General features: G+C 40.3%; 1 protein-coding gene across 9 annotated transcripts in view; it reads right to left on the bottom strand.

Moving 5' to 3' along the window:
• Window positions 1-12,719, bottom strand: part of dync2h1 (dynein cytoplasmic 2 heavy chain 1) — a 116,945-nt gene that overhangs the window by 81,021 nt on the left and 23,205 nt on the right. For all 9 annotated transcript variants that reach the window (XR_015087414.1, XR_015087415.1, XR_015087413.1 and 6 more), the window contains exons 37-55: window positions 12,428-12,610; window positions 11,502-11,725; window positions 11,214-11,329; window positions 9,092-9,291; window positions 8,776-8,907; window positions 7,341-7,473; window positions 7,059-7,266; window positions 6,823-6,952; window positions 5,724-5,879; window positions 5,241-5,500; window positions 4,448-4,694; window positions 3,832-3,983; window positions 3,568-3,712; window positions 2,631-2,733; window positions 2,323-2,487; window positions 1,988-2,112; window positions 1,562-1,810; window positions 362-470; window positions 160-273 (exon numbers count right to left, since the gene is read on the bottom strand). Coding sequence is in view for 2 of the 9 variants with exons in the window: in XM_086035227.1 (XP_085891353.1) it covers window positions 160-273; window positions 362-470; window positions 1,562-1,810; window positions 1,988-2,112; window positions 2,323-2,487; window positions 2,631-2,733; window positions 3,568-3,712; window positions 3,832-3,983; window positions 4,448-4,694; window positions 5,241-5,500; window positions 5,724-5,879; window positions 6,823-6,952; window positions 7,059-7,266; window positions 7,341-7,473; window positions 8,776-8,907; window positions 9,092-9,291; window positions 11,214-11,329; window positions 11,502-11,725; window positions 12,428-12,610 (3,151 nt within the window). In the remaining 7 variants the exon portion in view is untranslated. The remainder of the gene's footprint in view (window positions 1-159; window positions 274-361; window positions 471-1,561; window positions 1,811-1,987; window positions 2,113-2,322; window positions 2,488-2,630; window positions 2,734-3,567; window positions 3,713-3,831; window positions 3,984-4,447; window positions 4,695-5,240; window positions 5,501-5,723; window positions 5,880-6,822; window positions 6,953-7,058; window positions 7,267-7,340; window positions 7,474-8,775; window positions 8,908-9,091; window positions 9,292-11,213; window positions 11,330-11,501; window positions 11,726-12,427; window positions 12,611-12,719) is intronic.

The following is a 12,719-nucleotide window of genomic DNA, read 5'->3' as shown; positions in this document are numbered from 1 at the left end:
CTATTGAATAAATCTGGCTACAGATTCAACCTTAGTGACCCCCCAGCACTACAATGATACATTGCTGTATTAGAGAGAAGGAGAGCTGGAGACAGATACAGAACAAGGATGGAGCAAAAGAGAGTCCAAAAGAATGACAGATAAATGCAGCATACTAACTGAATGAGAAGTAGTTGTATAGGGGTCCAGTAAACCCATCTTGGGAAGCTGAATCTTTGAGGGAAGAGAGAAGAGGCTCCAGCTCTTCTGGGGTATACAGTCCAGGAACCTCACCTCAAAACACATACAACCCAAATTGTAAACAGAAATTCTAAAATGTGTAAACATGTTAGATCATTCCTTATAAAATGAAAACACAAACCAGATGAGAGCAGGCTGTTGACCATCTCCAGGAAGGCAGAATGGACAAACTGATAGTCCTCCAACAAGAAGACAACCTGCTGCCCGTCTAGTCCAGCCAACTGCATCACCTGTACACATAGTAACGTGTGAAGCACAAAGAGTGTACACACATTTTACCAGAGATGGGCATTCCCTCCCAGGGGCTGAACGGTCCAGGACGGACATCCATTTTTGGGATAGAGGCGGCAGGACGAGAACATTATTAAAAACGACGGACTAAGCAAGGACGGTTTTCGTCCGTTTCTGCAATCGTCCGAAACCGGTGTTGTGTTGGGTCCTTTTAAAAAGAAAGACCACTGTTCTCTGCTGCGTTACCACGGAGTCGCCTTTATTAACTGACTGCAACAACACTGTGGAGAGCCTTATTTTTTAATTTTCCATGTCCATTCCGTGCAGCAACTTTGTACTCAGAGGCATAGTCTGCCCCCTGGTTAAACACATGTAATGCCATGGATTACACCACAGGATGCCCATTTCACTGACGATTGACAGAAACACGCCCAGCATGTCTTGTTTGTGTAATCCGCCAATACACTACTTCAGACTGAATGTGAACTATCACGACGCACCGCTTGTTTCGCGCGTGTTCACCGTGTTTATATGCGGGAGGAAGTAAGTTCACTTTGCTTCAAGCGGACAAGGGAAGGAGTACTCGTCCTCCGTCAAAAAAACACATCGACAGTCAGTCTGGTGACCGTTGGTGGTTGTATTGGTAGCTAAATGCTTTCTTGGTTGACACTTAAACAGATGTAAAGAATTTAATCCACTCACAAGATACTCCCAGTCGGTAAGTGAATCAGAAATTAGCCAGCTAATGAGCTTTAAATAATGTTTATGAATTATGAAACCTCTGCCGTTAGCCTCTCTTCCACGGCCCATGCATGAATGACTTTATTTTTGGGGAAGATTGTGTGTGTGTGTGTGTGGAAGGGGGCTTACAGACTGTTGAAATGTACGGTCGGTTGAAAGGACGAGGTCAGACGGTGACGGATGACGATTATTTTTATGAGTAAGGATGGAGGGACGATGACGGAAGGGTACTGAGGTCGCGGACGGATGACAGAGGACGAACAGGTAAAATAGTGCTAAGTGCCCATCTCTGCATTTTACAGTGTATGCTACAGTAACTCGGATGACAAAATCTTGAAAGAAACCTTACCGTCTTGAGATCATTCTTAAAATGCTTCAGGGAATAACCACGAGAGATCTTTGGCGTAAACAGGGAGTATCCATGCATGTGTGACACCAGAAATGTGGCTGTGTGCCGCCCGACCCCACTCCGACCCGCCAGGAGCAGAGAGCCACCGGGCCGGCTCAGCACGCGATCGAGCCTGGACACAAAGTCACACACTTCCCAGAAAAGGAGGAGGTCCAGCTCTCTGTTATCACGGCTGTACAGCACTAATCCCTAGAGTTGACACAAACATGGGGAAAAGGTGCACAGACAACATCATTTTCCAACACATACATGGCAGACACAACAAAACTCAGGAGAAACTAAGAGAAACAACAACACTCAGTAAAAGGTAACTCCATGCAGTTTACTTTGAAATCAAAGCAAACAATCCGACACATTGTTGTGTACCTTCTGAATGACTTGCTTGAGGTCAGAAGACTGCAGAAGTCCCAGTTGTTTACCATGAGGAGGCAGAGATTGGCCTGGAGTCATTACAACCCCCTCAGAGACTCCCCACGTTACATAGAAACCATCTGCATATTGGGAGAGAAAAACTGTCAGATGCCAAATGTGTGCACATCCACTGACAGCTTGAATCATTTTGTGAAAATATCACCAATGCATGTGTAAAAGTGTATGAGTATTTTTCTTCCTTTTAAGTGTCACTTCCATCTGAGCCTAAAACAGTTTGTTTTGTGTAGGTAAGGAATGCGGAAGGAGAAGAATAGAAAGGGATTTTCTACCAGTCATGTTTTCAAGAGCATCAGAGCTCCACTCCCCGCGTATGATGGAGGAGAGGATATTATCAAAGGTAGAGAGATCTTTGGAAGAAACCAGCCGGTCTCTGAAAAGCCTTCTTGCCTCTTGTGCTACCACCACCAGCACACTGTCGGTCACATCTGATTGAGCTTGAAAAAAAAAATAATAATACAAATCATCAATCATAAATTCTACTTCATTTAACTAAGCTACAATAGCTCTATTACTAAATGAGAGTAAAAAAGTTGCAAATAGAGTTTCAAAAAAAATGCTTGTCCATGTATCAGGTTACCTGCAGTGAGGTCATATCGTAACAAGCTGAGAACCCATTCTGTCAGGATGCACGGGGTGAAAAGGTAGTGACTATGGTCATCCACTGTAAACTTGGCTTTCACCTTTTAGGAACCAAAGGGGGTTACATTATGTGATTAACATAGTGCAGCAAGACACAAAACTATTGGTAAACACAACATTTATGGTTCAGAAAAGTAAACAACATAAGTAGAGTAAAATGTGTCCCCAATGTGAAGTACATCACACTTCAAGTCACAATAAGGAACTGATTTATCCAGACCACAGTTTAATTTATTTTTAAGTCATGTAAATACAAATATTCAGTAAATGCATTTTTTAACTGACCTATACAAAATCATAAAGACATTATGTTTGTGTGGAAAATTTTGAACAATCACTAAGAATAATGAACACTAAACTGTTCAATTTAGGGGTGCAACAAAAAAACGATGAAAATCTGAAAATGGGTTTTGATTTGACAAACCAAATTGAATCATCACATTTTAGAATCTTGCATCCCTGAATCGTATCATACCCAAATGTATCGGGAATTGTACTGAATAGTTGTTTATGGAGGGATGCACGCCCCAGTTAAATTATATTGTTGCGTTTGCCAACACAACACAAAGGTAGGTAAGTACTATGCATTTTGAGCCTTATTCTAAGGTTACAATATAACATTCCAAATGTTCATTCCAAAGATGATTGAATAATGTAGTAATACAAAGGAAACGATTATAATACTGCTATAAAACATCAGGCGGTGATGTTTCAGTGCAATTATTAATTGACAAAGGTCTTTGTTTTTCCCTATTTTGAATGCTGAAAACATGTAATTCAGTTTGTACTCATTAGAGACCATGCTCCCAGTAATTCCGAATATAGTTTGGCCACAAATACAGATGTTGACATAAATGACCAGTCCAATTCAGTACCTGTTCATAGAGCTGCACCAGCAAACCAGCCAGCTGGTGTGTTTTCCCTGTGCTGGCCCAAGATGCTTGGCTACCCAGGCTGTGTTGCAGAATTGGCTGCAGGTACGCTGAGCAGATAGTCTGCAGCTGCTCCCGGTCTGGATAGCTGTGATACCAAAGCAGATGGAGACAGAGCATAGAGAAACAGTAATTGGACAATTTATAGTGATGAGGTCAAGGATAGGAAAATAATAATAAAGGAGGTGCAATTACCACTGCACTTACTCTATGGTGCAGATGCGAACTATCGATGAAAAGCGGGACGTTAGTAAATGGCTCCCAACAGCACCACCTGTTGACATTGAGGCCACCACCTGAACGTTCTCCAGGCTCACCCACTCCAGATTTTCATCATAGAACCCTTTATATGTCAACACCTGGAAAGGGAAAAGTGGAATAAACAGAGTTCTGACACGAATTGTAAATTATATAAATGATGTGAAATTATGATTAATTGGTTAATGACACTGGATAGTGCAAACCATTTATCGTAAAATTCATATGCATGTATGTATACATCAAAGATGCCGTTTGTGTGTCATTAAACAACTCGCCCAAGAACTTTTTGTTTCTTGGGGATTTTTTAACATCAATCACAGCAAATTACAATTATTGCCTTCAGCAGTGCAACTGCTGATGTGTGATAAGAACATCTCCCTTCTAAAGAAGTTACCACCCTTTTAACCATCTAATTTAAATAGACGTCACAAATTACCTCTATAGTGTTTAAACTGTTTAAAGGAATAATACTGACAGATTGCTGATTTGAAGCAAGTACATTTAAAATTGTTATTTTAGTCTTTCTATTCAGTTGGACTTATTCTTTTTACAAAATTTGTACCTGTTGCAGGAAGGCTGTGAGGTTGCTTGTCCCCCATTTGTCAGGTTTGGGTAGGTTGATATCTTTTAGGTAGAGAATCAAGTTCTCACAGTCCTTGGGTCTGAAAACTCGACCGGTGTTGGAGCTGAGCAAAAGGCAGGTCTGACCGAGCTTTTGGAGGACGTGGCGAGACGTGGTCTGGGCGCTACAGTGGACCACAGCTACTTGGGTGGAGCGTAGCCGGGAGAAGGCAAAGCGCAGGAGCATTCTAGGTGTTAAGAAAACATTTTTTAGGTCTTGTTTATTCAGTAGTACAAAACTGAGAATCATTGGAAGTTAAACATCAGATGTCTGTTAATTCTGTTTACTCACTATATAAACAAATGAATGTTGTCTGACAAGACATTGACCAAAACAATGACCTCTACAGTAAACTGAGGGAACATAAGCTCAATCCTTTAATTCCCTCATGCGAGGGAAGCATTTGGAATTACTTTTGATGCAAATTCTAAACATAATAACGAACAACAAAATAACGTATATTAAAGCCAAATGTTGAACATACCGGTAATCTTGTCTGTATTTGGATGATTTTGCCTAACAATGCCTCCAATCTATTACTAAGGCCAAAACAAGACTTAAGCAAGATTTCCTTTATACGGCGCTAATGATACACAGATGATGCTGGATGGAAAAAATGAGTTGACATGCCACCACTTTAAGTACACCTGTACACTTAATGCGATAAGACCATTACAAGAGCTAATCAAGAGTTTGTTGAGTGGATAAATGTCCCACGTCAATCTGTAGTTACCCCTTCCCGCAGCCCTCTGGCCCCACCACCATGAAGGGTTGCCTGTGTTGAGCAGTGAGCCAAGGGGAGAAGCAGTGAAGTGCCCTCTGCATATCTGGAGTCTCAATAACGGGCAGTGAATTTGAATGAGAGAGCTGCTCCAGCCTGAGACTGTCAGGCCGCTGCAATGTATAAGCTGCAAGATGGCCGCTGTCAGGGTCATAGTAGGTATCAAGTGGCTTTCTGATGTTTGGTGGGGTTTCACTGGCCCAGCTCAGCAACTGAAAAAAAGACAAATATGGTAGGAGAAATGTAGGAGTACTTCCTGCTTCTGTGTCTAAAAAGGGACCATATCATTGTGGTCTGAGGCAACCATAAAGTTAAATTCCTCCTGATGGATGAATAATCGTTTTATTAATCGCGATTTCAATATCAATCAACATAATTGTGATGGTTATTTTTGCCGTAATCGCCTATCCTTACAAAAATTCCATGAGTGCTCACCTCTTTGGCAAACTCTTGTCTTGTTTTGAGGTTGAGGTTTCCTCCTAAGCCTCTGAGAAGACCAATGATGAACTGACCACGCATTGTCACAGCACTGAGGTGTGACAGGCCGTTGAGCACTGTGCCCACCAGACTGGTCTCCACCACAAAGTCATTCTTAGGGAGGAAAAAGGGAAAAGAACAGTTTTTCCTATTAGTTTGTACACTTTTTGTCCAGGCCAAATTAAAGTGCTTTCAAAACAATTTCCCAAATGTTTTCAGAACTTTACACCTAATAACATGCTATAAGAGTCATACAAGTACGATGCATGCATACTCAAAAGTAAAAACAAGTACATTTTACATCATCACCATAACTTAAAAAAAAAGTTGAATCATAAATTAAATTAATGTTTTTAAATCTTATATAATCAGGTTTGTGTGTGCATTTTATTTGAGTCCATCTAACAAGTGAACTGTTCAGTCAGTTCACTAGTTACTTCTTGTAATTCATTATTATTATTACTTTACATTTCAAGTACTCAATTCAAAATCCAAGCATTTGAATATAATTCAAACTCAATTAACTCATTCACTGCCAGACATTTTCAGACCCTCTTTTACCCTAACATTGGGGAAAAAAAATAAAATATATATAATACAATACAAATAAATTCCTGGGATTGAATGGCTGGACTGTTAAAAGACAAATAAATACGTCAAAGGCAGGGAATGCGTTAAAATGGATGTGAAACAAGAAATTTAATTAAAACTCTCAACAAAAAATGCATTACACACAGTGTAATTTAGCATTAATATTGTAATTAATAACATTTTTAGTGACAAAAAGTGACATCAATTGACATTCAATCATTAAATTTACATTAACATGAAGATCTTGACTGACACTCATTAGGTGCATTTAACAATGTTCACCTTCGATTAAAGGGTGAATGTAGCAATATGTCCATTATTGCTGTTGTAGTTAATAATGATGTGGAACAGTAGTACATAATGTAATAGTGGGAAATGTTTAGATTCATAAAGGCCTTGGAAGTCATAAGATGTCCTCAATGAAATGTGAGGTAAATATTTACAGTCGAAGCAGGGCAAAAGTTACCTGTTTGAGGACCCAGTCGAGAGCTCGTTGGAAAAAATCTCCCAGCCAGTTTTCTAAATTAGAGCGACACTGCTCGGCTTGATTCCACAACCATGATTTCACCAAGGCACCTACATCAATGTCTTCATCACTAAAGAATTAAAGGTGATTGTGGAATAGGGAAAATAATTGAATAAACTGCAAATACATGGTAAATGGAGGTCACGTATAAACACATATTGTTCAACAACACCGACCTGAGAAAGATCATGCCCATACGAGATATTGTAGCTGGGGAGGCACAGCTCAGGTCGTGAGTCTCAAACAGGAAGTTGACGTTGGGTCCGAATTGGATGCGTTCTCCACTTGGCATTGTTAAAAGGCGATTATCATCGAGCACAGAATTCAAACTCTCAATCCACTCTGGATCAATGTCACCATCGCACACGATCCAGGAGTTTACATCTGAGAAAAAAAATGAATGTGAACACTGTAAACATAAAACATAAATACAGTGCACAGCCAATCAATTTTCTCACCCTGGGATTCTTTAACCACATTTCTGGCGCTATGTGTCAGCACGCCATCAGCCCACTCTCTGGTGTCCATGTCAATATGTCCCAGAAGTTGTTGTTTGGGCATTGCCTTAGGGTTCACTGTGTACAGCTTTAACTACAACATAAGAAAACAACATACAGATATGTCTCAATTGACAATCAATAATCAATAATGAGCTGGAACTAGAATATAACTAGCCTACAGTGCTGTAAATAAAGTTTCACAACTACAGTAACACATTCGTTGGTTATATTGTCTTCACCTGAGCTGGGTATTCCATATATGTGACGGACTGGTCCGTCTATCAGCCACTGACAGATGCCCGTTTTGCTGATAGTTGACGAATGACGGGATAATTTTTAAAATAGACGGACTAAGAATAGTCGGAAGCCCTTGTATTTAATCCGTCATTCATCTGTAGCCCGTCATTATGTATTTTTCGCGGCGGGGCTTCGATGGCTGCAGAGAGGAACAATATTGAGTTGTAGTTGCCTGGGGGACAGATTTCAGTGATGGACCAGGCTGTGAACAGGCTTCCATGGAGCAGTAAGCCACTCTTTCTGTTCAAATATCGGCCAGCGGCTGGGGAAAGTTTAGTCGGAATCGCCGACGGAAGTCTGCCGGTGACAATTAGAGGCAGACCGGGCTATAGACGCGCACTATTTTTTTTTCCCCCGTAAAAAAAGGCGAATGACGGACGATGGAAGCGTACCCACGCTGCAAACAGATGACGAATAACAGACGCTCAATTTTTAGTAAAATGCCCAGCTCTGGTCTTCACCCTCCGTCTCCTGGTCACCACCCTCTTTTGTACAAAACTACCCATTGTTGGGGTTGTTTTCTGCTAAAACAACCAAGAAAGTTGGGTCAAATAGTCCCACGTAGTGAATCGGTCCATTTTTTACCCAAAATTGTGTTATTTTGAATCCAACTGTTATGAGAGTGTACAGTGGTACTAGCTCCATTCCATGAACATTTATGAAATGTCCCAAGAAATTCATATACGGTGTTTATAGTATTATGTTCTAGACTCATTTTGATAATTGAACAGACTATTGTGCAAATGATGACTTACACAATGGAATCATAGTGACATGTTTTGGAGAGCACAAGAACAACCATTAGAGTGGGAATCAACTAATACGTCTAGATGAGCATTATGTGTTTATTTAGAAAATATGCTAAACATGGGCTCATTGTGCTTACTGTAGACTGCTTTTACATAACAACCATTTGCAAAGATGCACAGGGACACGAGACATATACTAAGACATTTGCAATTTGATGAAATCAATAAGAAATGACATTCTGTTGAGAACAATTGCAAAGTGGTTTGGGGATTTGTCCAAGTTATTTTGAGAATGTCATTTCTCTCTCAAGAAATGAGCCAAACAGAGAAAAACTGTAATCACTCACCACTCTGCCTATCTTATTAAGAGCAGCCCGAAGCATCCTCCACAAAGTAGACTTTCCCGCTCCACTTGGCCCTACGATCACGACACCCATGCGCTGTCTCAGCTGCTCATTCAGTTCCAATACCTTTTTGAGCTACACACACAAATACACACACAAAATTGTATAAAAGGTAGAACTGTCCTGCCTTTGTGATATATTCACACATGTACTTAAACCTGTCCATTTGTCATCCGGTCACTACAGTGACTGTTTGCAGCGGTTCTGAAAAGGGCATGAGGGCGAGTGTTCGCACGTACGGACGAACACATACACACACCTGGCTGGGTATGGGCTCTAGTCGATTCTCTTTGTAGACCTGTTCCAGTGCCTCAGTAAGGATCAGATCCTCAACATCAGTGAAACTGATGCCAGAGAAGACATCTCTGAGCAAGGCATCAAATCGCGAGCTATCGGCAAACGTCAGCTTGGACATGGTGTTAAGTCGCAATGCCTGGACCACCAGATTGATTTCTTGAACTGCATAAACACAATAGAAGGGAAACAAATAAAAACAACATAATTTTAATAAAAGTATGGAAAAAAAACTTAGTAGAATACTTGACTGAACTACACTGAGCCAAACACCAGAGAGGCTTGGGACCCATTGCCACACAGAGGAGGGCCGTGTGGAGTGTGTGAACGTGAGTGTGTTGAGCAGATAAAGGGTGGGTGGTGGACCACAAGGAATTGGGATTTGAGAGGGAGAGAGAAAGAGAAGGAGAGAGAGAAGAAGAAAATGGAAGTGACACAAAGAAAACGTTAGAAACTTTATACAGTAGGAAAGCAAAGACAAATTACAGCCTGAGGTTATTAAAAAGTTGCACAGCCTTAAATGTGCTTCATTAAAGCGATATATTGTTTTCCAAAGAAGTAAATTAAGCTCCGTTGCCTGTATTGCACAACCACACATTTATCAGATCTGTTTTCTAGGGCCTGACCAATTAATCGTCCTAGCCGATTACATTGGCCGATACAGGGCCTTTTCCTGTTGTGTTTTTAAATGCTTTTAGGTGTTGTGTCTTTGCTTGTACTTTGTATGAAGCACAATGAGTTGGCTTGTGTATTAAATATGCTACACAAATAAAACTGCCTTGACTAGCCTTGCCTTACAAGTAACACAAACAAGCATATCGTCGCTGTCCTTTTTTAATTTTTCTTATTTTTATGTGAATGGTGTTTCCGTGCTAGACATCGCATTAACGTGAAAACTAAAACAATTTTCAAAATTGGACATATGTGTACTTCACAGGACAGCGACGATATATAACAAGAATTAACATCCTTGTAACTGCATTAAGTGAATGTATTGCACCACGCAATGCATCTGGAAAACAAGTGCCTTTACCGTCATTACCATAGAGTCTATGGCAATGATAAAGCTCGTATGGGCAACGTTTTGCCCCCTTCCGATTTCGTGGATGTCACAAATACCAAAAAAAATCCCAAAATGCATTTCTGTATTGATAGCACATGCTTTGGCAGTGACAAGAAAGTAAGCTTCAAGAAAATTGGTTGAGAAATGAGCACATTATGACTTATTTTCAATGCATTTAAATGCCTTCGCCTTCGATGCGAATGTTGATGCCACCAACGTTACGGAGCTGAGCCGTGCTGCTACTTGCCACGGCATTTGCAGCGCTCGTGCTTTTGTAACACGATCCTTTTCTTGCCGATCACTGAAGTGACAAAAAGTGGATCACTAGTGTTCACATTAGCTTTAGCATCTAGCTTAATTGCGCTAGTGATCAGTGCATACGAAAGCAATGTTTGGGGGGCACTGTTCGGCCTGTACCGGACATTTGGGTTTGGTAGTGTGTATTCTCAGCAATCAGTCTTGAATTTCTTTTTCTATTGAATTAATTTTCAGCTCAGCACATCAGCTCATAACATTTCTTCAAAGTTGAAGAAATGTTAAAGGACATTATGCAGTAATCATGTTTTGCCAGTAACTTCACTTATGTAAGGCATAAGTGTATCATTTAATCCAAAGCTAAATTCATTAGTTCATGCTTTTTTCCATGTCTTGTACTTACGCTAAACAAATACTAAAGGACAAAATATTGTAAAAAAAAAAAAAATCTAATATTCTGCCTGCAATTAATATATTTGTTGTCGTAATTATTAAGGGACCAGAAATAAGTTATGCTATTCATTATACTTTTTATTAAAATGATCGGCTGATTAATCAGTTGTTGGATTCTTACTGAAAAATATTGGAATCGACAGTGGGCCCAAAAAAATCCATATCGGTCAGGCCCTAATGTTTTCAGCCGCTCATAATATTGACGTTTTTGCTGTAATATATACGGCTTGCGGCTACCAGATAGGTGGCCCTGCTAGACAAAGTACAGATGTTTTGCAAGGTTTGAAATATCGAAAGTATTCATAGAGGGTCTTACTTTTGTCCTTGTCATGACTCTTCCTCTGTTGCTGCAGCAAACTACCACAGGCCTTCAGCACTGTTTTCAAAGCACGCAAACCCCAGTCGTAGTGCTGTTGCGGGGTCAACAGCTCCCTTGACACAAAAAGAAAAGAAACTTGCTTAACCATTCTCAATTGACTGCAGGGCTGGTCCAAGTGCGAACATAACTTTTTCACAGAATCAATAGACCGCAATATAAGTCATTGCTGTTACATGGCTTTAAAAACACAAAATACACCCACAGCACAACTGAATACAAATTTACCTAGCCAGGTTGAAGATTGCAACCAGTTTGCGACCCAGTATTTCTCCGTTTTTGAAGCCCTCCGAGTACAAAATGACTTCAGCAATAAGCTCATTGTCAGGCCGGCTCATTGCCACGGGCCTGAACAGCTGCTTTAGGTTGTCTGGAAGTTTCTGACGGCCCCCGTAACCTTTTCCTGCTGGGTTCAGCGTGATGAACACTCCAGAGTTTGGGTCTAATTCAACCTGAGAGAGGGATTAATTCATCAATGAATGAATGAATTCATTCATTCATTCATACTAACTTCTTCATAGTCTAACTTATTTTGTAGAAGATTAATAAACAATGAAATAGGTTCTGAATAAGTAGGCTGAAAGTAATGCACCCGACTAGGGCTGGGACGATACACTTTTGTACTAATCCGTTACGGATCCCGATACTTTAGGTGTGATCCGATACGTATTGCGAAACTTAAATAATATAAAAATATATGTTAAAAGGCATGCGTTTCCAAAGTTTTAACTTAAGTGCCGTTTGACATTTATTCAAGTGTCACGATTGAAAAGTTCATAAACTGTTCCAGTAACTGTTCCTGATACACAGGAGTGCGCTAAATAAAACTCCATTCAAAAAAAGCGAAACTTTAAGGACCTTAAATGTTCCAAAAGTATGTTATGCAACATGCAAAACATTACACAACAAAAGGTATCAAAAGTATCGATACTTCATCAACTTATTGATACTTGGCATAAAAAGTATCACAATGTTTTTTCCCAGCCCTACACCCGACACTTCAGTATTTGTTAAAGTACAGTACACATCTACAGTGTTACGAGCCACTGAACTAAAGAAGAGAATCGTCTAAAAACATCGGCATTCAGACAAAATGAACTTGGCATCCATACTTGCAAAACTGCATGGTATTGCATTAGTTTGTATGCACTGACCTCCCTCCCCATCAGTTCGCATGTGTGCTTGTGATGTTTAAGGGAGTCTTGAATGGCTTGAATCTGCATAGAAACTGCAGATAGCACTGCCTCCTCCAAACGATTGAACTCGTCAAAGCAGCCCCATGCGCCACACTTCACCAAGCCCACAAAAATGCGTCCCATTGATTTCACATCAATACCCTGGATGAAAAGTAAACAGAGACAGAGAGACTTTCATTTGCTCTGCCTTTTGTAGTCACATATTTGCAATTATTCATGCCATGAACTGACAAACAAAGATTAAAGAAGA

The sequence above is a fragment of the Filicampus tigris genome, chromosome 7 (assembly GCF_054856515.1).
Source record: "Filicampus tigris isolate MCC_2025a chromosome 7, RoL_Ftig_1.0, whole genome shotgun sequence".
In the NCBI taxonomy this organism is placed as follows: domain Eukaryota; kingdom Metazoa; phylum Chordata; class Actinopteri; order Syngnathiformes; family Syngnathidae; genus Filicampus; species Filicampus tigris.
This window is presented reverse-complemented; position numbering and strand designations above follow the sequence as displayed.